We start from the raw sequence: 23,042 nt of genomic DNA on the forward strand, positions 1-23,042 counted from the left end.
TATATTTGCGTCGAGGGTTTTTATTTGCCATGGCGACACGTGCGCTGCCCATGAAGACGAGGTGGCGCCGGCTCTTGGCTGGGAGCATCCACAGCTCTGCCAGGTTGTAGATCACACAAGTTTCTAGGCTAGAATTAGAGCGAGCGCGCAACACGCATGGCTGGGAATGAGTGGATCAATGGATATTTGGAGGCGATTCTTGATAGCGGCGTGGGAATCGACGAGCAGCGCGCGAGCGATCGCAAGGCGCCGGCGTCGCCCGATCTTCTGGGATTCAATGCCAGCAAGTACTTTGTGGAGGAGGTCGTGAGTGGATTCGATGAGACGGACATCCATAGAACCTGGGTAAAGGTCAGTTGGTTGATTGCTCTTCTTTGCCAAGCATCGCGACTATACTAGAATTTGTAATCGATCGATGGGGTGATTTTCGCAGGCTACTGCCACCAGGAATGTGAGGGAACGAAGCGCTCGATTGGAGAACTTGTGCTGGAGGATTTGGCACCTTACCAGGAAGAAGAAACAGGCAAGCTTTTGCCCTCTTTGGTTTTTTTTTTTGGGTGTTCTAATGGTTTCGACGATAGAATGAAGCCGAGCACGCACAGCGCGTGTCGCATCGCAAAATCCAGCGCGAGCAGGGCCTGCTGGAGACGACCGAGGATTTATCAGAGGGAGAGAAGGCCGATCCTCCCGTGGAAGTTGTCCCCAACGAGAACGAGAACGAGAACGAGAGCTCGATGAAGAGGATCGCCTCCGACTTGGAAGAGACGTGCAACGCTCCTTCGATCGCTCCCGCTAGCGACGAGCAGCAACACAAGGAGAGAAAGCTCTACATTGTAATGATAAGGTGACGCCATAGATCATACTATCTCTACGTAGTTTTCTGCCTTTGTTTAAACTTGTTTTCTCCCTCGCAGTCTTCATGGTCTTGTTCGTGGAGAAAACATGGAGCTCGGTCGTGATTCGGACACCGGAGGCCAGGTGAAACAAAAAACTTTCTTTCGCAGTCTTGACTTTCGAATCGTATAGGTGAAATATGTTGTCGAGTTCGCGAGAGCTCTGGCTTTGATGCCGGAAGTCTACCGTGTCGACTTGCTCACGCGCCAGATCTCCGCTCCCGACGTGGATTGGAGCTACGGTGAGCCGACCGAGATGCTGTCCTCGGACGAGAACGTAGCCGGCGAGAGCAGCGGTGCTTACATCGTCCGCATTCCCTGCGGACCGCGAGACAAGTATCTCCGCAAGGAGCTCCTCTGGCCTTACATCCAGGAGTTCGTCGACGGCGCTCTCTCGCACATCCTCAACATGTCCAAAGTCTTGGGAGACCAGCTCTCGTCCGAAAATCGCGTGTGGCCTTATGTCATTCACGGGCATTACGCGGACGCCGGTGACAGTGCGTCGCTGCTCTCGGGAGCTCTCAACGTGCCGATGGTGCTCACGGGCCACTCGCTGGGGCGGAACAAGTTGGAGCAGCTTCTCAAGCAGGGGAGACAGTCCAAGGAGGATATAAACTCGACGTACCGTATCATGAGACGGATCGAGGGGGAGGAGCTCGCGCTAGATGCGGCCGAGCTGGTGATCACCAGCACGAGGCAGGAGATTGTGGAGCAGTGGGGACTTTACGATGGATTCGACGTGAAGCTGGACAAAACTTTGAGAGTCCGGTTGAAGAGTGGAGTGAGCTGCGGAGGTCGTTACATGCCTCGGATGGTCGTATGTTTCTTTTTTTTGTATATGTTCTTAGTTGGTTTTGATCCTCCTCTTGTGTTTTTCTTTCAAGGTGATTCCACCCGGGATGGATTTTAGCAATGTGATTGTCCAGGACGCTGGTGATGTTTTCGAAGGCGAGGGGGACGTTGCGTTCACTGGCACGGAAGCGGCGGCAGTGACGCCAGTTTCTCCACGGCCACAGCCACCAATCTGGGGAGAGGTGACAAAAAAAACTGGTTTTTGTACGTGTTTTCAACGATTGTTCTTCGTTAACAGGTGATGCGTTTCTTCGTCAACCCTCACAAACCCATGGTTTTGGCTCTTGCTCGTCCGGATCCCAAGAAGAACATCACTACACTGCTCAAGGCTTTTGGAGAGTGTCGCCCCCTTCGAGACTTGGCAAACCTCGTAAGTACTTCAATCGCACGATAATTTCTCTTGCTAATTCTTTCGCTTTCTAGACGCTTGTGATGGGAAATCGCGATGATATCGACGAGATGTCTGCTGCAAGCTCAAATGTCCTTACACAAGCTCTCAAGCTTATCGACAAGTACGACCTTTACGGCCAGGTTGCTTATCCCAAACACCACAAGCAGTCAGATGTTCCCGAGATCTATCGCCTCGCAGCCAAAACTAAGGTAGTCTGATCCAAGTCTTTTCTTGTGTCGCTAACTTCCGAGGTTGCTGCAGGGTGTTTTCGTAAATCCAGCTCTGGTTGAGCCCTTCGGCTTGACACTTATCGAGGTTGACAATGTCGTTACGTTCCTATCAAAATGCTGATTGTTTCGGTTTTACTTTGTTTTACAGGCAGCAGCTCATGGTCTTCCAATGGTTGCGACGAAGAATGGAGGGCCAGTCGATATAGCTACCGTAAGTGTGTGTCTTACAAACTTCGTGTTCTAACTTGGAAAATGTGAGCAGACTCTCGAAAACGGTGTCTTGGTCGATCCTCACGACCAGAAACAGATCGCCGACGGCTTGCTCAAGCTGCTAGCTGACAGAAACGCGTGGCTAGAATACAGAAGAAACGGCCTCAAGAACATCCACTTGTACTCGTGGCCGCAGCACTGCCGGACTTATCTCTCCAGAGTGGCACTGTGCCGAATGAGGCACCCACAGTGGCAGAGCGACGACGTCTACGGCAACATGGACGCTGATTCTTTCGCCGACTCGCTCCGGGACGTGCAAGACATGTCCCTCCGCCTCTCGGACGATGGAGAGCGCAGCGGCTCGCTCAACAGCTCTCTGGAGAAAATCCTCCGGGGATCCAACAAGAACATCGAGCAACTCAAGCAGGCGTTTGAGAAACACATGCGAGCTCACGAGGAATCCGACATGTCGTCGCAGCAGCAGAGTAATAGCAATCACTCCTCGAACCGGCTGCCGTTTTCTCGCAAGAAACGGCGGTTATTCGTCATCGCGGTCGATAGCTACGACGTCGAAGGGAGCCGGGACTGTCCTGCCAAGCCCATGATCAACGTTATACAGGAGATACTCAAGGCTGGCAAGTCGGACTCGGGTGGCCGAGCCACGAGCTTTGTGCTGTCCACGGCACTGACTTCGAGCGAGACTGTGTCGCTGCTGAGCTCCGCAGGAATTGGAGTGGCCGAGTTCGATGCATTGATATGTAGCAGCGGGAGTGAGCTACTTTACCCGGGTGGAGGACAAAACTCGGACGAAACCAACAACAACTCGTCACCGGGTGATCAGCAGCTAGTTTCTGATCCAGACTACTCGATCCACATTGGATATCGGTGGGGTGGCGAGGGCCTCTCCAAAGCCATGCAGCGTTTGATTGCCAACATGGGATCATCTCACAAAGATGGAGAGGGGAAAGAAAAGGAAGAGGACTCGCAGATGACCATCTGCGGCGAGGAGAGCCGGGGTCACTCGCACTGCCTCGCCTACAGCGTCGGAAGCGGCTGCGATAGCGACGTAAGTTCCTCCGGCTTGGAAGTTTGGTTTCTTTCTAACGCTTGTTTGTTGATGATCATATCAGGTGCCGAAGGTGGATTACCTCCGACAAGCTCTGCGGATGCGAGGCTTCCGCTCCCATGCCATTTACTGCTTTGGAGCGACCAAGCTTCACGTCCTCCCTCTCTTCGCCTCCCGCTCACAAGCTCTAAGGTATAAAAATCTCTTTTTTTTTTTCCTTTCCAGATCCTCTTAAACTCGGAACTTTCAGGTACTTGTTTGTGCGCTGGGGGATTGATGTATCCAACATGGTGTTGTTCGTGGGCGAGGACGGAGACACGGACTACGAGCAGCTCCTGGGAGGGACGCACCGGGTGGTGATCCTCAAGGGGGCCGTGACCGCTGGCTCCGAGAGGTTTGTGCGATCGAGCAGCAGTTACACGCGAGAGGACGTCGCTCCAAATCCCTCGGACGGCCCCTACGTTGCGATCACCCAGGACGATTATAGCAGCGAACAGATCATAGATGCGCTCAAGAAATTTTGATTAAATTTCCCCTGTAATAAAACCCAGATCAAAATGGTTGAAGATCCATTGTGCACCGGGCTCTTAAAATTATTGTTGTGTATGCCGTGAAGAAAGCTTGCTTGCATGTTGTGCTTTGAGCACGGAATTAAGAAATTCTTAAGGCTAAAATGAAGTGCTCAACACATTATTATGCTGATGTGGATAACACGACGCGAGCCTACGTGTCGGGCGACATGGTATCACGAATATGCGAATTGGTATAAATTTTGCACATGGTTTACGACCATATTCTAATGTCGCAGAGGATCTTCCCGGAGATTTGCTGGTTGGCTCCCAGTGTTGGGATTAAATCACCACAAAATCCACTTTGTGTGGCCCATGTGGCTGTGGCCACATGACCGCAAATCGCGGTGGTACGGATTCTCTCCCACGTGGACTTTACCCACTCTTCAGCCTGTCACGCAGCGCCGCAGAATCCGGCCGCCACATCAGCGCTGTAAGATACGCTAGCCATCGCGGCCGTGCACTCTGGAGGCCGGCCATCGCACGGCTTAAAAGGCCACCACGTGGTGCCCCGTCAGCGCGGTTTTTGGGCACCGGGATATTCGAGGATACACAAGGGAGAATTTTTTCCCAGTGTGGTCAGTAGGGAAGGAAGAGGGTGTGGTTTCATGGCGATGCTGGCGGCGGCGGCGGTGTGGTGAGAAGAATGTGGACCTGCCAGGCGATTGGTGGAGCTGGCGGCGCTGGCAGGGGGCCGCAGATCGATCGCCGCCCGGAAATGCGGTGCTAATTTTCTCTTGGATCGCTGTATTTCGGGAATGCTGGCGCCCCGATCCATGGCGCGCTGCCTCTAGGTCGATGGATTGGGCCCCGAGCTAGGATTGAGTAGGAGCTAGCTGCCTGGCACCAGGGATTCTCGATCTCTCCCACACCACACCACAGGGTTAATGGATTTGGAGGGCCGGGAAATTCACGTCTTGGCTGTTGACGACAGCCATCTCGATCGCAAAGTCGTGGAGCGGCTACTCAAGAATTCGTCCTACAAAGGTTAGCCTCGTACTCTTTCTTCTCTTCGCTATACCCATACGCATTGGGACTTTTTTCTTTCCTCTTTCCAGTGACCACTGTTGATAGTGCTTTTCGAGCGCTGGAAGTTCTGGGCATTGTTGGAAGCGCTCCAGTTGTGATCAATGTAAGTAGCCATCTTCTCGTTCGTGCTCTTCTTCTTTCTTGTGCTGGATTGAAAACTCGTTAAATCGTTGTCGCTTGATCTGTATGGAATGAAAAAAAAGGTGATAGCTTTGTTGGAGTGGTTGTGGTGGTGTTGGTGGATGCTAGCTAAGCTAATCTTGGCTGATTTCCTCGAGATTTTCTTTGCTTCCTCTGGCTTTTGCTTTTGTTGCAGGCCATTAAAATAAACTTGATCATCACGGACTATTGTATGCCGGAAATGACAGGCTATGATCTGCTCAAGAAGGTCAAGGTACACGCTTTAATAAATTGTTTGATGCCAGTTGATGCATGGACACAGTATCTATCTGCATCGCTGTCAACAGGAGAGCTCGGCTTTAAAGGAAATCCCCGTGGTGATTATGTCCTCTGAAAACGTTGCGGAGCGAATCACCATGTAAGTCGGGCTCTCTCTCGAAAGAAAGAACAAAAAGAAACCAAAGAGTGGTAGAATATCATATTTTACTGCAAGTTGGTTTCTTCGGGAACTGGACTGATTGCTACTCTTCATCATGTGAAAGGTGCATGGCGGAGGGAGCCAAAGAGTTCATTCTCAAGCCTTTGCGAGTGGCCGACGTGAAGCGGTTGCGTAGCCACATCCAGCGCCATGACGACGACGACGACGACGACGATGACGACGATTGCGTCGAGAGCTGCCGATTGCCGTGCTTGAAACGAAAGCCCACTCTCACGGACGCTTCCAGGCTCGAAGAGGCGTCTTCGCTCAAGCGTCCCAAGACTGCTCCTGGTAACTTAACAACAGCGAGCATGGCGGACGCTCCCGAAAACACCAAGTGTCCTGCTACGAGTGACAAAGAAACGATCAGCGCAATTGTAGTGGATGGTGCTACCGCTACCAAATTGACAGAGAGCACGAAAGGAGAGCGGCTACTAAACCCGGTGGAGAGCATGACGTTGCGGAAGGTCGAAATCAATAACACTGTCGTCTCGTCCTCGAGACAAGCTCCTGCCATTGCGGGAGGGCTAGAAACAACAGGTGAAATTTCACCAGTCTTGTAGCTGTGCGTTTGTATTCTTTCCTGGATTCAAACACCGAAAAACTTTCACGCAAAGCTATACGTCACTGCGAACTAAACAACAGTGTGTTAGAGAGGAATAACTACTACGACTAGCTTACCGCTGAGAGGATCCGACGCGTTCCGAGCTTGTGAAGAAGCTGATGTCGCTGCTGGAACTCACTGCCAAGGTATCCTTTCGTATCAGTGTGAGTTGCTGGCTTACTTCTTGCATGGATGGTCGCTCTTTCCTTGATGGCGCTGCACACCGAAACGCCAACTCTGCAAGCTTTTCCATCGTGGGTGCAATCTCCGGATGCTTCTCCAGGTTTGGATCCAGTATCTGTAAGATGTTTCCCTCCTCGAACTTCTTCCACGCCTGCAAATCCCAAAAGTGAGCTGCTCGTTTCTCGAAATACAAGTTCTTACCCATCTTATAGTTACTCTCTCCTCGCCAGATCGCTTGAGCTCTATCGGACGCCTCGCCGTCATGGTTTCCACCATGACAATGCCAAAAGAGTAGACGTCGCTCTTTGGTGTCAGCTTCTTCGTGTAAAGATACTCTGTATCAAGATATCCAGCAGTTCCCTTCACTTCTGTCGAGACGTGAGTCGCGTCCACGTCCATTGGCCCCGCTCTAGAAAACCCGAAATCAGCTACTTTGGCACGAAACGAGTGTGTTAAAAGAATGTTTGACGATTTTACATCGCGGTGGATGATGGGCTCGTCTGGTCAAGAATCACGATGGAAACAAAAAAAAAAGAAAAGCGATTGTTGCTACGTTTTCAAGTTTGAAAGTGACTGGTTTGCTGTACCTGCATAGTAATGGAGATATGTCAAGGCGTGAGCAACGTCGACTAAAATATCAATCCGGGTTGCGAAAGGTAGCACTGTTCCTCGCAAAACTGCGGGAAAAAATCATAGGTTCTGAGTTCTTCTGAAGACGGCACGCACTTACCATCGAGGTGCTCACGAAGATTTCCATTGGGAACATACTCCACAACAAGGGCCCGTTCATCCTTGCCATCACAATAGCCGAACAGCCTCACGAGATTCATATGCTCCACCCTTGAGAGCATGCTCAATTCACTTTTGAATTCCGTCGAAAGCCGTGCCTCGAAAGCATTCTGCATCATAATATGGCACTTGTAGCAAAAACAGGAAGAATAAAAGGAAAACCGCACCTTCTTTGCTCTTTTGACAGCAACTGGAGTACCGTCACGAAGCTTTCCATAGTAGACAGTTCCAAATCCCCCTTGCCCGATCTTCCGAGACGGAGAGTAGTTCCCGGTCGCTTGGTTTATGTCACGAGCACTGAATGACACTGCCTCGTTGCTTCCAAGATGACTAGCCTCCTCCACGTTCACTGTGGAAGAACAGATTGAAAAATAGGCACAAAAGCACAATTCCCCCTTCAAAATAAGAGTTTCTCAGCACTTACAAGTGATGATCTTGAATGACGCCGCCTTCTGTTGTCTCTTATACTTTGGGTTGAAGCAGGAGAACATCCTCGATGCGTAGCGTCAGCGTCGAATCCTACATAATCTCTTGCCTCCTATTCCCAGCCCAGATCAGATCACTATCCCTGGAGCAAAGCTGTTAAGTCGCCGCCATAGCTCGTGCCTTCCTCTCGGAATTGTGCCCAAGCGATTGGCCAGAATATGCCCGCCGCCCTCTCCTCAAGCTGGACTGGAAGTGTTGTTATTTAGCACCAGCACGGTTTTTCTCCATCCCTGTTTACGCTGCTAATGTGCCAGTAACAATTTTCTTCCCAGGACCACCGTTGATAGCTGCCATCTCCTGGACGACAGCCTCCGCTGCTCCAAATCTCCCGGCCTTGAGCAGAGAGTTCACGAGAACTTCCAAGGCGCTTGGAGTCGGAGAGAAGCCAGAGCTCTTCATCTCTTCCAGGTATGCGAGCGCAACGTCCAGATTGCCCGCTCTCGCATATCCTTCCACCAGAATGGCATACGTGATGCGGTCCTGCTGAACGCCGTCTCTGCTCATGTCGTCCAGGACGCTTGCAAAGAGATCAACTCTCCCGGCCCTCCCCAGCCTTCCCAGCAAGGTGTTGTAGGAGAATATATCCGGCTGGAAGTGAAGCCTCATCTTCTGGTAGCAGCTCCAGCACTCGTCGATCTTCCCAACTTTTCCCAGCAAGTCGATCAAAACGTTGTACGTGACCAGGTCCGGCTTGTAGTTCGGCCTGTCCTTGATCTTGTAGAAAATCTCGAGAGCGGCATGGGCCTTGTTCGCCTTGCCAAGCCTGTTCATGAGCGTGTTGTAAGCGCCCAGGTGCGGAGCGTTCTCGCTGTCGGCATATCTCTGTACAAAACCGAAAGCCTCGTCGATCCTCCCAGACACCGCAAACGCCTCCACCAAAACTCTGTACGACTTTGGATCCGGCCGGCACTCGTGCTCCACCATTCTCTCGAACAGAGCGATCACCTGTTCGTGCTTGCCACTCCTCGAGTGCGCGTCCATCATCATGTTGAAGAGCGCCAAGTTTGGCCGCAAGCCCCTGGCCAGCATTTCTTCCAGCAGCTCGAGCGTCACCTCCGTGTCCATGCACTTGCAAAACCCGTTGATGAGCGCCGCGTACGTGAACTCGTCCGGGTCGCAGTACTTCTTCATGTAGCTAAACCGCCAGCGCGCTTCCGCCATCTTTCCCAGCGAGCAAAGGCTGCTGATGAGGAAGTTATACGTCTGCGTGTTGGGCCGGACGAGGTTCTTCCTCATGCTCTCGAAGATCATGGGCACCACCCGCGGGCACTTGAGCCGGATGAGCTTAAACATTATATAGTGGTAGTCGTCCAGCGTCGGCTTGATCTCCGAAAACTCCATCTTGTGGAACGTTTCCAGGGCGTCCTCCACCATGGACGCGTCGACGTAGATCCGGAGGAGGATCCTATATGTGACGTACGTCATGGGGATCATCTGTTCTTCCATCCCCAGCATCACCCTCTTGATCTCGTCGTAGCGCCTGTGCAAGCCCAGGATCTTGAGGATGGCGTTGCAAGAGAAGTTGTCGTGCTGGAAGCCCGAGTGGAGGTCGGCCCACTTGAAGAAGGCGTAGGCGAGCTCCACGTCCCGGGTGTAGTGCTTGAGAACCTCGCAGACGTGGTAAGGCATGAGAACCCCGCCATTGCTCCGGACAACGTCCTCGAGCTCCCAGGGAGAGACGCTGCCTTGCTCCAGGAGATGGCACAGATCGTTGACGAGCTCGTTGTCCCGGCGCGTGGGGCGATAGGTTTTGGATCCCAGGAGCTCGGGCAGCGCCATCCCGGCCAGGGCGGGGACTTTTGGGAGGGAGAAGCCGGCGATTTCGTCCGGCTCCGACCTCCGGACGATGAGATTGTGCTTCTTCGCATAGGCAGTGGTGTCGGGCAGCGCCAGCGCGTGAGTGCCGCCGCTGCTGCCATCGCCGTCATCGTCCTCGTCCCTGTAGCTGTCGATCACGCGGCTGTCGATGATGAGGCAAATGCGGCGAGAGCGAACCTGGATTGGGGGCGAGCGGCAGCGGCGCCGCGGGAATGCGGCCACAAACCACCTCCGCAGCGCCATGGCGGACCCTAAAACCCTAAACAATGAGCTTAGTTAATTAAACAATCATAGAGTTTTATTCTAAATGAATTTAAAACTTAATAGACATCTTGACGTTTGGGAGCTCTCCAGATACAGCTCTGTTCGACAGTGTTACAAACAATTATAAATCCTTTGTTATCTACACATAGAGACATTGGCTTCCATGAGTTTTTCCAGTAAATGTTATTTGCCCAAATCACATTAAGACTAATGTCATATATTACGAGATTACCATCCATTTGAATTGTTAAAAAGCATTGAGATCCCTTATTTTCAGTGTTAGTTTTCCATACCGTAATTTTACCATTATAAAGTGCCAAAACACAGTTTGAATGCATATATAAAACATATCGTTTGTTAGTTGATTGCAAAAACTGGTTAGTTCCTAAACTAGAGAAAAATGAATAATCCTCTACAGTCCTGATACAGGAAACTCTCCATGTACAATCTTCTAAATTTGTTAAACTATTTGATATATATGATTCATTATACATTCTTCTAGAATTATATTTACCTTTTTCTACATTTGCAGTATATAAAATGCTATACTTTTTGTTAATATATTCAGTAATCCCATAATTTGAAATCTCACTATCCTTCTCTATGTAATCTTTATATATACCTCTTAATACGGGTTTTAAGGATGACCCACTATAAAGCGATGTATATTCCGGAAATAAACTGCAAACTGGCGGAAATGGTTGTGGATTAAAAAGTGTTAATAGAATTGTAAGTTCTGTATATCTGTATAATAATGAAGTCCCTGCATAATAGGGCTCACCGTTGTTAATCTGATTTATAGCATTGTCAATTGCTTTTAAAACTAAATTTTTGAACTCTAAAGAGCCTTTATGTGGATTACTTCTTGAAACTACAATTGCCAATTTGTTAGGAATGAAAATAATAAATACTAAAACGAGAAAAGGAGCTAAATAAACCTTCATTAAAGAAGGCCTTATTCAAAACTATCTTTAACTAACTTATAAATAGATTATAAGAAATGGGTGGATATCACAAGACATCATAGCATTCGTAACTCCGTCAATAAATATTGGGATTTTCAAATTAAGACTATCTATTAATATATTGTGTCTACTGAACAATAAATACATAATATTGTATTGATAAGAAAATTCAAATCATCAATCACAATAAATAGATAAAATAACTTTAATATGTTTTATAGTTTCATTTCATATTAATGTGCTTATAGAAAAGAAAAGTGTTGATAATGCAAGTAAATTTTGAGATGAAAATAATCGAGAGAATTGTAAGGGTGTCAATTTTAAATTACAGCTGTCTGACACAAAATTAGTATCACAAATATGACTAGTATCGCTTATGACAAAAGTGGATTCATGATAATAGTTAAGAAAAAAAAGCATTAAATTCTCTATTATAATTTATAATTTTTAAATATAATTTAAATTATATATGGATATAAATTAATGCATGATGAATTAAATATTAAGGATCTCTAAAGACTGTATTAAATAAATTGTTATGTGTTGCATGTAGCAATGCTTAGTTTACTTAATAGTAGTGTTATTCTTACTTATTAATCTAATTAATCAAATTCCTCTTCTTTAGAAGGTTCAAAGTTGGTCCATGGCTTCAAATAAAGTTTATAATTATAAGCATGTTTGTAATTTCTAAATAAAATATTAATCTTATTGCATATCAATCATTATATGATAAAATAAAAAAGAATATACTAGAAAGGTTTTAAGAAAGCTTATAAATTATAAACATATTTATAAATTATAAATAAAATATTAATCTAAATGAATAACATTTGTTATATGGTAGAATATTTTAGAATACTAAGAATATTTTAGGTATATCCATTACCATCCTAGTCCCCCTGGAGATTTGCTTAAGTAAACCAAAAAGAAAATTATACTTAAAACAAAACTATTATTTTCTAATAAATTTTCCAAAGATATTATAAACAGTAGTAACTCATAAGAAATAATAAATTTTAAACTATCAAAAAACATTTCTTCTTATATAGTATGAGAATAAAGTAATATCAAGATTGATTAGAAATGTTATTTACTCTATAACAACTTCTTTATATTATAAACACTATAATTCAATATAATAACAAGATAATCAACAATTGTACAAACTATTTATATGGGGTTCCAAATGTATAATAGAGATAGTAAGTAAGTTGGAAGCATGGCCAACTAATTGAGATATTATTTAGCTCCCCATTAGGTATATTTATTTTTATTTTGCATCTACCTTGGATTTAATCCTGTGGAGTATTATTATATTATTATTGCAAATGTGACTTGGAGTATCAAAAGATACTTAGCAGCCAGTGTTTACAAATAATTCTTTCCTTATTGCCATAATAGTAAAAGGTCAATATAGTTGGTTCCCTTTATAATTCCCATTTAAACTAATTGAGAAACTAGTTATAATATATGTACTTAAATTGGATAAACATAAAGTAAAAACTCATATATGTTTCTCATCAAACATACTCAATTTAGTTTGAGAAACTTGTGCCACTTGCTAGTATCAAAAACTTCAATGATATTAAGTTTAATCCCTCAATATTGCTACGTGATAGTTTACTGTATCCATTAAACACCCTCATTACTACACCCCAAGTGTTGTTCATATTTTAGTTCTATATATTATTTATGATAAGTGTTTAGATCTACTTGAAAGGCAGATTTATGAATGTAGAGAATGTCTTAAACACCATAGTGTTATTCTCATGGCCTAATTCATGATCAAGTGTTATTCCATATTTAATAAATTGTCAAACTTATCCTAAAAGCTAAAGAGGGGGAATGGAAATTCAAATGTGTAATAGAGATTGTGGTTGGAAACATAGTTGACCACCTAACCACATTAATTTGGCTCCCACTAGGTTGTCTCACTCTTTGTTTTGTGTCCAGTTTTAGCTTAAGTGCAAATTCTATATTGCTTTAGTTGGTAATCTACCTACCTTCTTGCATTTGAGGAGCTCATTGGTTCTTTCTTCCACAAGAATGGAGATGATCAAAGTCCTACAGGTTTGCTAGGGTACCTATGAATGAGGCCAATAGTAAGTTAAAATTGTGTTAAACACCATTTAACACCATTTTATTAACAAGAGTTGGAAAGGAGGAGCTGATGCTTATAAAGGATTTTAAGTGTATCAAACCCTTGTTTCATATTGTAATAAGCTTAGAGTTCTACTCCAAATTCAAATGTACTATAGTGGTAATTAGACTCTATTTAGCTTTGCTTTGTGTGTTAGTTTTAATATTAAAATTTTAAATGCTCTAAAATTGTTTTAGTATGCTTTTTTTCCTTCATTCTTTGATTATAGAGTTTGGCTCCTTCCTTTCATGCAGCCTTAATATTGAAAGTGTTCTTGTCAAACCAAGGTAAAATAGAGAAAAAAAGAATTAATAAATTAAATGAAAGTTTTTTTGGCTAAATAGACATTTAGGAACCATTTTTATGCTCATCCAACTAATTGCAAATGTTAAATTTAGTTTATTAATACTTAAACAAAAGGGATTACCAAATGGAACCAACAGTATAGACCTTATGTCAATATAGTATTCCAAAAGGACTCTTCAACAAATAATGTTTAGTACCTTTAGCAATAATACATAAAAGGGAAAGGTGTCAATAATGCTTTTGAATATACGATTAAACTATTTAACAAAGGCATCTTTTTTCAGAATGATTGCTTAATATTGAGTTACACTTTAATAAGCTTAAGAAAACTATGATACAAAACCACTATTTATAAAAGAAATTGCATAATGGAATATTTAGAAAGGCACACATTTCAATCCATTGAATTAAGTAATAAGATGCAATAATGCTGTAATGATACTCTAGAGTACATTTTGGTAAGGACCTCATCAAATTGTACATAACCAATTTAAATAGATAAAAAACTTTTAATAACCCAACAAGTAGTACTATGGAGATGAATGTTGACACTCTTCACAAATTTTGATTTGGTTAGAGATATTCTAACACATATGAGGCTAATATAGTCACTTTCTCATTTTGAAAATTTTAAAATGCTATACTTTCCACACTTTTTGATGTAGTTAAAGATATCTTGATGCATCCAAAGCCAATACAACTAATGTCTTGATGCATCTAAGGCCAATATAATTAATTTTACACCTTTTCCAAAAACTTATGATATCTTTATAAATTAAGTATATGGGGTTATTATGGAAGAAGTGTAGCCATGAGTTGAAATAACACATTGATGCTACTAAATGATACTTAAAATTGTTATTAAAGATAACTTTTAAACATTCATATAAGCTCCTTAGTTTAGATTTTTCAAAAAGCCAGAGATCTAAGTATTATGTGAACTCAAGAACATTTAACTTTCAGTATCTCAAACCATTTAAAAGGGGGTGTATTTTTTTCTTATAAGCCTTTTCTTTCTCCATAAATCTCTTTTAAAGTATTCCCTTTTTTGTTGTTTATAATACACCATAAAGTTATAGTCATCACAAAGTTCATTATCCAAGTAACTACTAACAACATTGAGATAAAACATTCACAAAACTTATATTATATTCTAGTACATGCAACCTTAAAGATTCTTAAGCATAACAAATATGCTTAAGAACCAATATCAAAGTTATATAATCCATCTTAAGTAATAAAGGTATATATATGGAATTTTAAAAATTCAAGCATAACAACTAAATACTTCTTATTTGTAGCTAAATAACTCTTCTTTGCATCATTAAGAGAATGACTAGCATAAATAAAAAGATACCCATCACACAAAAAGTGATCACCTTACAAAATGCACAACTAACAACCTCCAAAAAGAAGTTCTGTAGAGAATGAGGGAGTTGATGGCCCGGGCTCAGCACACCTACAAACTTCTCACAGACACAGGCTTTGGCCCAGCCAGCTCCCCAGTGGAAAATCTTGAAGCGGTCATCCCACTAGTATAAGATGGCAATAGACACAAAGGCACCAAGGAGGGGATACTAGAGCTGAACAAGATCCTTGAGAGTGATTCAAGGCTACATGGGAATCAATAGGAAGTAGATGAAGCATTGAAGGCAATGAGCCATAGCACCCAAGCTCAGTAGTTTTGACCCAAATCCTGAATTGGGAGTTGCTTTGGAAGCTATAGTGATGTGAGCAACTTCTTGTATTAATAGTTAGCATTAATTGAAATCCATATTAGAAGCATCCATGAAGCCACTAAAGAACTTATGATAGTGCTGAATTAATGTAAAAGTCAAGAGCTTTTTCATTTCCTCAAAAGCTCTTTGGTATTTCTAAAACCAAAAAATATATATATTTTGTCAAAGAAAATTGTATAAGAGAGAAACCATCTAAGAAAATTATGATAAAAAATACATTATAATTGATATAGCTTTATAACATTTTGATGAGTTGGAAATAATTTATATCTTTTGAAGATCTAAATACACACTATTTCTATAAAGCATAAAACCCAAGTACTTTAAAGAGTCCTTCCTAAAATTGTAATTAGGACATTTAAGATGTTTCTAAAGCCACTCAAACACTTGCTTAACCTGATCTATGCCATCATTCACATGGCAATTAATCTAAACAACACACATCTAAACTCTCTACAAACCATAAGACATATGATTTACCCAAATTAAACATTTTTTTTATACATTTTGTCATTTGTTCCTTTTCCTAATGAGATTGCTAGTGAAGGCCTATTTTGATAAAATGTTCATAATCTACACACATATAGTAATTTAATAGGACAAAATAACTTCAGAAACTAAGCTCAGACCTTCTTAACATTGCTCTCCTATTTCACTTGCATATTATTGTTGTTGACCAATCATGGAAAAACTATTATAAATCTAAAACTCTATGAGATTGTAACACACTTTATTTTGCACCTTTTAATCCAACTTAAAAAGGGGTTTTGTTTTTCACATTTTAATCTAACTTGAAAAGGGACGATTGCTTGCTAAAAGAGCCTTTAATGGTTATTTTATCCCTATTTATCCCCCAAAATTCAAGGATTTGCGATTATAATTTTCATAGCATCTTAATAATGGTTTGCATAATTTACACTATGCACTCTACTTTGATATTTGACATAATATATTGCAATATGGCTTAACCTTAACATGCAAAACCATAACCATACATATGCCACCACATGTGTTTGTGCACGGAGGCATAATAATAACTATGATGGTTGTGATTGTGAATGGAGGCACAATAAATTCCAATAGTTAGTTTTCTAACTGTGGAGGAAGACCATCTTCACCATATAGCATCACACTTACAAGAGAATCAAAGGATTTGAGGAAGAGACAAAAAGCTAAAGTAATTTAGGATTATTAAAGATCTATACTTATACAACTAATGTCTAGATTGTGTTGACTTAGTTAATTTGGTTAATAAATCACCTAAATCAAATTAATAATTTTAATTATTAGCTAATTCAAATACTAGATCTAGAGGGGCATCAAACAAGTCATATTAAGTACTCTCCTTTTTTAGCATCCCTTTGACTCTGACATGTAGTAAAAGGTATCCTCTACATTGAACAAAGGTACAACTTATGTAAGAGCATATTTGCAGTAACCTCTTTCAACATTTTAAATTGCAAGACAGGTTGTATTTTCCCTATTTAAAAGAATGGTTTATACTAATCCAAAGTTACTGTTACAAATTGTATATAGATATAAAAATGAAATTTGTTTTTTATTTGAAAATGAGCATTGAAAGATTTAGAGTTAATTAGATCCTTTTAAAAATCAAAAGACACCAGGTTAGATGATCGCAAACCACAGCTGCAAAAGCAGCAATCTCTACCCTCCCTTTGCCAAACTTCATTACCTACTGGCAAAGAAGAAAATGACCACATGCTGATGAGGCTGAGTGGAACTTTGCATAGATTTATAGATAACACGAGCTGACGGGAGTGGAGGAATTCTGCAGGAAATTTACAATAGCAAGATCTCCACCACACCATGGCCTGTGATTTCAGACTGCCACGGGATGGAGAAGCCAAGTAAGAAAGTCCCTGCATTTAAGTGTAAAACACAAAAATGATAAACGCTCCATCAGGAGTCCTGGTTGGACAAAATGAATGTATACTCTCTCATCGGATGTCCCAAGTGGAATTTTGGCACAAGACCGGGGGATCAGCAAAAGTTAAACAATGATATAACCATAAAGTAAAACTATTATAGCATATCACACAAATACAAAATGCAATAAACTACTAGTTGGAATATTGTGTGTATCCAGAAAAACACACAAATCTCATTTTTATCATTTATCATTTATCTAAATGAAGCCTCATATAATATGGGCACAAGGAATCCACTTTATGATGAATCAACTTTCCAGTTCCAAGCAACGAATCAATTTAATTTTGTTTACAGTCCACTTGTACCCGCTTAGGAAGCACGGACATTCCAAGCACCAACCCAGCTTTGCTCTAGAATGCATTATTGCCAAGTTCGCTTTCTTGTCACGAGGCTTAAAAGTACAAATAATTGGAGTGATAACTAGGTTCAAATCCTATACGTGATTCGGCTGGCCAAGGATATCCGAGGAGACTTAATCGAGATTACATTAGATCGAATCAAATATTCAAGATATACTTGTCTCAAAAGTCTTGCTTTGCTTTAGAGGTGGCCTAAAGTTTGGTGTGATTTTGTCGAGTATTTAAAGGCATAGATGTCCCTCAGATTAATAACTCACACTATCCAAGCAATATTAGATCGAAGAAAATGGCAAAATCAAGCATAGCATTCATTCTCCCACTTGCATGCCTCCTGCTTGCGAGTGCTGTTCATGTTTCAGCTTTAGACAATGATGCTAGTGGAGACCTCTCTGGTATGGTATATAACCTGGTCTAAACTTTTGTTTGACTCTTTGTCCATGTAAATGGTTTTGCAAGGCACTATGAGATCTCTAAAGACGGTGCTTCCTACAAATGGAACTTCATCAAACATTGGTGTCCCATTGGATCTAGTTGCGAAAGTACTTGGAATTGTCACTCAAGTTATAGCTAGTTTAAAGGACCTCGTCCTCAAAGTTCCTTTGCTATGTGTCATCCTTTATCCAGTGATTATCATCCTTGAGATCATTGTGATCTACATCCCTGGTGGCTACCCTTGCCCGATTATCATTGGCGTCATCTGCAAGTATCTGGGCAATGCCATTCCTGTGTGGACTCCAATCAAGTTCATCAAAGTTGATCTAACGGTTATCTTGAGCCTCACCGCAACTATCAAGCTTCTGCAGAGTGTGATTATCCTTGTTACTCCAAACAGTTGCATTTTCCTCGTGCTGAGTGCAGTGGTTAGTATCCTTAAGTCGGTGCTTGCATTACTCTATTAAGCTGTAATAGCATATAAAATGCAAAATGTGTAGAATAAACAATCAAATAAAACTATACTAATATTATTGTTCTTTGGAGATAGTTTAGAGTTGGATTTCAGGAATCTCATGCTTTCAACCTTAAAACCATTAAATTTGAGCGTGGTCTTATTTCACGTCCAGCGTCTCTCAGCCGATGTCGATCGACTCTAGCTCTCGCTCCTTAAGCTGCAAGCCCATCATCACACAGTAATTTTCAGCGCCTTTGTTCGATCAACAACCGTTGATCGAACTGACAATGGCTGTGAGATAGGCCTTGCCGGTCATCTGAGGCCGCAGCTGCTCGCCACAAGAAACTCCAAGTTCTTCAACTTCATGCTGTTCATGGGATTTTCCCAGCAGCTCCACCCACCGTCGTTTTCGTCTGGATCGTCGTCGCTCGCCCACATTGCGATCGCCACTCCTAGAAAAGCGGGAGTCGAACCACCAGAACCTTTAGATCTGGCAACAATCGGACGCCATTAGGAAATTTGCTAATTTATACCTAATTAACACTGTATACTAAACGTTCACTATCAATTTTAATAATGTACGTATATAATAAAATGCACTCATTCCCAGCTCTGTGGATGTTGGCAATCAAATCTCCAGTTCGTCCACCTTGCCGCTGCCGTCCTTTGTAGCTTCAAGCGTGTGACTTTTGATGAAGATCAATCCGCTCGTAGATGAATATTTGGACTCTTCTTATGCGCTTTCAAGGCCGCCTCCTGTATAGTCTTGAGCTTATCCTCCCACAGCCCCGCGCTCCGGTAGATGCTCGCCATCAGAACGTACGCAGCCGAGTCTTTCTCGTCGATCTTCGTCAGTGCCTCGAACGCAATCCTCCCCACTTCCACGTTCTTCCACTTGCGGCAAGCGCCGAGGACGCTAGATCCACCAAGCTGCTGTAGTGATGAATCCCGCAAACAATGCCAGATTTCGGGTCCATTGCCTGGAAAACTCCCTGCCTCGTTCAACCAGGCCGCCATGGCTACAAGAAGTGATGACCGAGACAAACGTGATCGCGTTTGCTCGCACGCCATCTTCTCGCATCTCGTGAAAGGCTTCGAACACGCGCGACGTGTCACCCTGTTGGCCGAATCCTGTGATCAGTGCATTCCAGGCGACGGTATCTCGGACTGCCAGAGATCCAAACAAGTGCTCGGCCGCACTCATAACCCCGCACCTCCCGTAGAAGTTTACCATCCAGTCCCCACAACATGGTCGTCTTCCAGCCCACGCCTGTAAAACTCAGTCTGGATTTTCCTTCCAGCTTCACTGTACCCAACGTTCCCACAGGCCGTAAGTCCCGCTACAAGAGTCCGAGAGTTTGGAGCACAGTCCATGCTCTCCAAGAGTTCCAGCCCGAGCTCATTCTCACCGTTGTCTACATATCCCTGTATCGTGATGTCGTGCTCTGGACGAGCTTGATACAAGGCTTTGTGGACAACGGGGAAAGCGAGCTGGCTCTCATGTTCTTCGAAGATATGAAGCTATCTGGGTGCTGTCCAAACTCCCAAACATATTTTGCTGCGCTTGCCGCCTGTGCGAGCTCGGCAATGCAAGAGGAAGCGGTGGATGTTGACAACGCAATGATCCAGGGATCTGCTGGAAGTGGAGACAGCAAGCTGGCCTTGGAGCTGGTCTTCGGCATGGCTAGGGAGAATGATCCGGATGAAAGAACGTTTATTGCTGCGGTCATGGCCTGTGTCCACCTTTCAAAACAACCTGTTCCACGAGAAGATGGAAAGCTATTGCGAATCCAGAGCCTAGAAAAGGGGATGGAGATTCATTCTCTCGCCACAAAGTTTGGATGCTGTGAGCACTGATTTTTTGGGAGCAGCTCGGTGGACATGTATGCCAAGTATGGAGATATGGTGAAAGCTCCAGTAGTTTTCAAACGCATGCCTAGCAGGGATGTTGTCGTTTGGACAAGCTTATGCTCTCAAAAACCATCAGCACATTGACCATGCTCCCACACTTTGAGTACATGTCCACAAGGTTGCTCCCCATGAAGATATCTCCACAACAATGGTTTTTCACAACTTTATGTTTTTAAATGCTTTAACCATGTGGTTAAAGTGAGGTTCTAATGAGCTATGCCAAGTATTCAAATAGGTAGTAGCCATTTATATTTAAATTATCTTTTAAGGAATTAAAGATAATTTTTGAACACTTCACTAAATTATTTTATTTGTTTATCTGTATTCATTTTAACCTTGGACTCTTTAATGGTTATATTATCACCTAAGTATAAAATGCAACTTTCAAACTTCTTACAAAACATTATAAATCTCATTTAAGACCATGGCCATTAATTAGACTGATGTTCAAAGAAAAACAATCAACGATAGATCACTTTGAAGCGTGCTGGACCATCAAAGCTGGAAGAAAGACGAAATAACTTATCCTCGATATGACTTCAACAAGCGAATGGCATGCAACAGTGCAGGATGGCACCAGTCGGCTTGGATCAAGCGATCACGCTCCACGAGCTTGTGGCTCCAGCAGATTGAAATAACAGCCAAGCGCCTGAAATCATGCCGGATGTCCAAGAGGTGCCACCAAGAGATCCAGCATCCGGCAGCCAAACGACTTCTCTGGAACATCACACCACGGCACCCACAATCATCAACAGAAGCTCTCAGCTGAAGTATGGCTTTGACAGAGAGTTTCTTGGGACTTATTCTGCGCCTTGCTCTTCACCTCGCAAGTGAAATGACCCCTGTGATTCATAGCTTCAAAACACGAACACGAACACGAACAGGGCATTCAATTTTTTGAACACGAACATGGAACACGGAAATGAACACAGATAAACATGGGTGAAAACATGAATATTCTCTAGAATATTCTACTTATCACTCCATCTCATCTAGAAGCTCCTCATTAGCAAGATCATCATCTTCGTCTTCGTCCTCTTCTTCCATAGCTTCAATATCAGCATCAGTAATTTGAGGAATACTTCTTGTCTGGCTCAATCCCACAAACTTGTCATAGGAAGTGTGGCTCCCTATCAACTTGGTATTATTGGCCACAAATACCAAGTTTGCAATCCGGCTTACTACTAAGCAATTCCTCTTATTTGAAGTGATGTGCCCAAAAATGCTGAACAATCGCCCCACAAATGAGGAAGAACTTGTCTGACTAAGCACTCGAATTGCCAACCTTTGCAAATCTAGACCTGAGTAGCCATTATCCTCCCACCACTGCACAGAACCCTTTGTTGTACGATCCATCTGAGAGTCCCTGGTGCCAAAACTACCCTCCAAGTTCCTGTATTGGCAAAGCTGATTTTTTATAGTTGACCTTTGCTGATAGTCAGGGAACTGGATCTCCAAGTACATGTTTCAATCTTTGGAAACTTCCCTGGATTTTTCCTGTCCTCACCCCTGAAACTCTGGATCAAGCATGTATGCCACGGAGTGAAAGGTGCTATGATAAGCCCACCACCTGTTTGAAATCAGTTGGTTTAGCTCCTCATACCTAAGATTGTTCTCCTCTTGTTGACGGATGTTCTCGCTCATTTGATCCATCCCCTCATAGACCTTCCCAATCACAGGCACGTCTCCGTCAACCATTCGTAGCAAATGCATCACCCTCCTTGAAACACCCAGCATGTGGTTAACCTCGTTCCAGTATGTATTGTTGAACACAATTCCTCGGCATGCTATCCCAGAATCTGTCCTTGACTCTAGCCTTGCATTGTAAGCATCGCTCACAAACATTTGTTGTAGCTTTGGCCTTAGCTCCACCAATCTCTCCATCATAAGAAAGTTGAAGGCAAATCATGTTTCGCTGAACTTCAACACTCGTCGTGAAGAGAAGTATGCCAAAATCACTACTAGATGCGAATGGTTCCGGAGGAAGCCAACTAGAGTCTTTCCCGTGTCTAGCAGCCCAACCATCCATGGTAGTTTTGCAAAATCCTTGAGAATGTTGTTCAAACAATGAGCTAAGCACGGAGCCCACATAATCCTTGGCTTCCTCACCTCTAGAAGTCTAGCAGAAGCCTTGTTTGAAGCCTCACCATCAGTGACAATAAGAACAACATTCTCCTCTCCAACAATCTCGACACCTCGCTCCCATGTCGCAAAAACGTTATCAGCCATCTTCCCACTAGAAGATATATCAATGGCCTTGAGAAAAGTCGACTGTCCTCTGCTGTATGCAACAAGCCCCATGATATGTCGATTTCTTGTGTCATTCCATGCATCAGCAACAAGAGTAACCCCACAATTCTTCCAACGTGCCTTCACCTTGGCAAGTTGAGCTTCAAGATTGGCTTTCTCCACTTACAACAATTGCTCTCGCAATGCTGTCTCTGTTGGAAGATCGTAGGGAATTCCATGCCTTGCAATCTGCTGCACCATCTCCTTGAAATGGTGAGAACAAGCTTTCACAAATGGTATGTGCTCGTTCTAGAAAAATCGTCCTATAGCCATATCCACTGTTTCCTTCCTTTTTGGATCAAAAGAATCCCAGATTCCTTGCTGTCGTTGCGAAAAAAACCTGGAAATTCCTTCTATAGAATTGCCACCTGGTGTGGAACTCTGGGAAGCAACAAAACTCTCTCCTCCAATGCTTTGGATGCCTTCGACATGTGTAGAAACTGCTCATTTCTTGCTTTGGTGTTTTCCAGCCAAAACCTGGTCATCGATGGTTTTAGCCATCTCCCTAAGTT

The 23,042-nt window shown here is 43.3% G+C and overlaps 6 protein-coding genes across 7 annotated transcripts; 3 read left to right on the forward strand and 3 right to left on the reverse strand.

Moving 5' to 3' along the window:
- Window positions 1-31: 31 nt before the first annotated feature.
- Window positions 32-4,221, forward strand: LOC9650614 (probable sucrose-phosphate synthase 3). The gene is made up of 13 exons (XM_024677486.1): window positions 32-351; window positions 434-523; window positions 582-844; window positions 915-978; window positions 1,027-1,710; window positions 1,778-1,927; window positions 1,984-2,115; window positions 2,169-2,345; window positions 2,398-2,451; window positions 2,515-2,577; window positions 2,629-3,642; window positions 3,707-3,834; window positions 3,893-4,221. Exons 1-13 carry the CDS (start codon window positions 157-159, stop codon window positions 4,164-4,166), a joined length of 3,288 nt encoding a protein of 1,095 aa, XP_024533254.1. The 5' UTR covers window positions 32-156; the 3' UTR covers window positions 4,167-4,221.
- Window positions 4,222-4,758: 537 nt separating this feature from the next.
- Window positions 4,759-6,454, forward strand: LOC9650615 (two-component response regulator ARR7). Its single transcript, XM_024677489.1, has 5 exons — window positions 4,759-5,198; window positions 5,270-5,343; window positions 5,557-5,634; window positions 5,708-5,778; window positions 5,903-6,454. Exons 1-5 carry the CDS (start codon window positions 5,099-5,101, stop codon window positions 6,399-6,401), a joined length of 822 nt encoding a protein of 273 aa, XP_024533257.1. The 5' UTR covers window positions 4,759-5,098; the 3' UTR covers window positions 6,402-6,454.
- LOC9650616 (calmodulin-binding receptor-like cytoplasmic kinase 2) lies at window positions 6,297-8,080 on the reverse strand. Of its 2 annotated transcripts, none has more exons than XM_024677488.1 (7): window positions 7,839-8,080; window positions 7,582-7,763; window positions 7,356-7,524; window positions 7,213-7,302; window positions 6,827-7,125; window positions 6,520-6,776; window positions 6,297-6,465 (listed from the first exon to the last, which is right to left on the reverse strand). In XM_024677488.1, exons 1-7 carry the CDS (start codon window positions 7,903-7,905, stop codon window positions 6,456-6,458), a joined length of 1,074 nt encoding a protein of 357 aa, XP_024533256.1. In that variant the 5' UTR covers window positions 7,906-8,080; the 3' UTR covers window positions 6,297-6,455. The 2 variants fall into 2 exon arrangements, with proteins under 2 accessions (XP_024533256.1, XP_002972474.1); XM_002972428.2 differs by having other exon boundaries at window positions 6,297-6,472; window positions 7,839-8,079.
- Window positions 8,081-8,113: 33 nt separating this feature from the next.
- Window positions 8,114-17,408, reverse strand: LOC9651293 (pentatricopeptide repeat-containing protein At1g09900). The gene is made up of 4 exons (XM_002972429.2): window positions 17,388-17,408; window positions 16,959-17,012; window positions 9,896-9,969; window positions 8,114-9,845 (listed from the first exon to the last, which is right to left on the reverse strand). The coding sequence occupies exons 1-4, from the start codon at window positions 17,406-17,408 to the stop codon at window positions 8,135-8,137; spliced, it is 1,860 nt and encodes a 619-aa protein (XP_002972475.2). The 3' UTR covers window positions 8,114-8,134.
- Window positions 17,409-17,727: 319 nt separating this feature from the next.
- LOC9651294 lies at window positions 17,728-18,844 on the forward strand. The gene is made up of 3 exons (XM_002972233.2): window positions 17,728-17,833; window positions 17,898-18,319; window positions 18,533-18,844. Exons 1-3 carry the CDS (start codon window positions 17,728-17,730, stop codon window positions 18,842-18,844), a joined length of 840 nt encoding a protein of 279 aa, XP_002972279.2.
- Window positions 18,845-20,831: 1,987 nt separating this feature from the next.
- Window positions 20,832-22,125, reverse strand: LOC112347107. Its single transcript, XM_024677445.1, has 3 exons — window positions 21,749-22,125; window positions 21,224-21,634; window positions 20,832-20,958 (listed from the first exon to the last, which is right to left on the reverse strand). Exons 1-3 carry the CDS (start codon window positions 22,123-22,125, stop codon window positions 20,832-20,834), a joined length of 915 nt encoding a protein of 304 aa, XP_024533213.1.
- Between the last annotated feature and the right edge of the window lie 917 nt (window positions 22,126-23,042).

The sequence above is a fragment of the Selaginella moellendorffii genome, unplaced genomic scaffold (genome assembly GCF_000143415.4).
Source record: "Selaginella moellendorffii unplaced genomic scaffold, v1.0 SELMOscaffold_19, whole genome shotgun sequence".
In the NCBI taxonomy this organism is placed as follows: Eukaryota; Viridiplantae; Streptophyta; class Lycopodiopsida; order Selaginellales; family Selaginellaceae; genus Selaginella; species Selaginella moellendorffii.

Excerpts from the sequence above, each read along its gene's own strand:
- LOC9650614 (XM_024677486.1), top strand. The coding sequence starts at position 157 with ATGGCTGGGAATGAGTGGATCAATGGATATTTGGAGGCGATTCTTGAT. Across the intron at positions 1,928-1,983 it reads AGCCACCAATCTGGGGAGAG|GTGATGCGTTTCTTCGTCAA; the intron begins GTGACAAAAAAA and ends CTTCGTTAACAG. Across the intron at positions 2,578-2,628 it reads GGCCAGTCGATATAGCTACC|ACTCTCGAAAACGGTGTCTT; the intron begins GTAAGTGTGTGT and ends AAATGTGAGCAG.
- LOC112347107 (XM_024677445.1), bottom strand. The coding sequence starts at position 22,125 with ATGGAGAGATTGGTGGAGCTAAGGCCAAAGCTACAACAAATGTTTGTG. Across the intron at positions 21,635-21,748 it reads CTTGATCCAGAGTTTCAGGG|GAACTTGGAGGGTAGTTTTG; the intron begins GTGAGGACAGGA and ends TTGCCAATACAG. Across the intron at positions 20,959-21,223 it reads GAGCTTCTAGATGAGATGGA|AGAAGTCGTTTGGCTGCCGG; the intron begins GTGATAAGTAGA and ends GTGATGTTCCAG.
- LOC9651294 (XM_002972233.2), top strand. The coding sequence starts at position 17,728 with ATGGCAAAATCAAGCATAGCATTCATTCTCCCACTTGCATGCCTCCTG. Across the intron at positions 17,834-17,897 it reads TGCTAGTGGAGACCTCTCTG|GCACTATGAGATCTCTAAAG; the intron begins GTATGGTATATA and ends TGGTTTTGCAAG. Across the intron at positions 18,320-18,532 it reads TGGTTAGTATCCTTAAGTCG|CTCTCGCTCCTTAAGCTGCA; the intron begins GTGCTTGCATTA and ends GATCGACTCTAG.
- LOC9651293 (XM_002972429.2), bottom strand. The coding sequence starts at position 17,408 with ATGTCCGTGCTTCCTAAGCGG. Across the intron at positions 17,013-17,387 it reads TGTCCGTGCTTCCTAAGCGG|GGACTTTCTTACTTGGCTTC; the intron begins GTACAAGTGGAC and ends ACTTAAATGCAG. Across the intron at positions 9,846-9,895 it reads GCCGCTCGCCCCCAATCCAG|CTACAGGGACGAGGACGATG; the intron begins GTTCGCTCTCGC and ends CGTGATCGACAG.
- LOC9650615 (XM_024677489.1), top strand. The coding sequence starts at position 5,099 with ATGGATTTGGAGGGCCGGGAAATTCACGTCTTGGCTGTTGACGACAGC. Across the intron at positions 5,199-5,269 it reads CAAGAATTCGTCCTACAAAG|TGACCACTGTTGATAGTGCT; the intron begins GTTAGCCTCGTA and ends TCCTCTTTCCAG. Across the intron at positions 5,635-5,707 it reads ATCTGCTCAAGAAGGTCAAG|GAGAGCTCGGCTTTAAAGGA; the intron begins GTACACGCTTTA and ends CGCTGTCAACAG.
- LOC9650616 (XM_024677488.1), bottom strand. The coding sequence starts at position 7,905 with ATGTTCTCCTGCTTCAACCCAAAGTATAAGAGACAACAGAAGGCGGCG. Across the intron at positions 7,764-7,838 it reads GTCATTCAAGATCATCACTT|TGAACGTGGAGGAGGCTAGT; the intron begins GTAAGTGCTGAG and ends GTTCTTCCACAG. Across the intron at positions 7,525-7,581 it reads CTGTCAAAAGAGCAAAGAAG|AATGCTTTCGAGGCACGGCT; the intron begins GTGCGGTTTTCC and ends ATTATGATGCAG.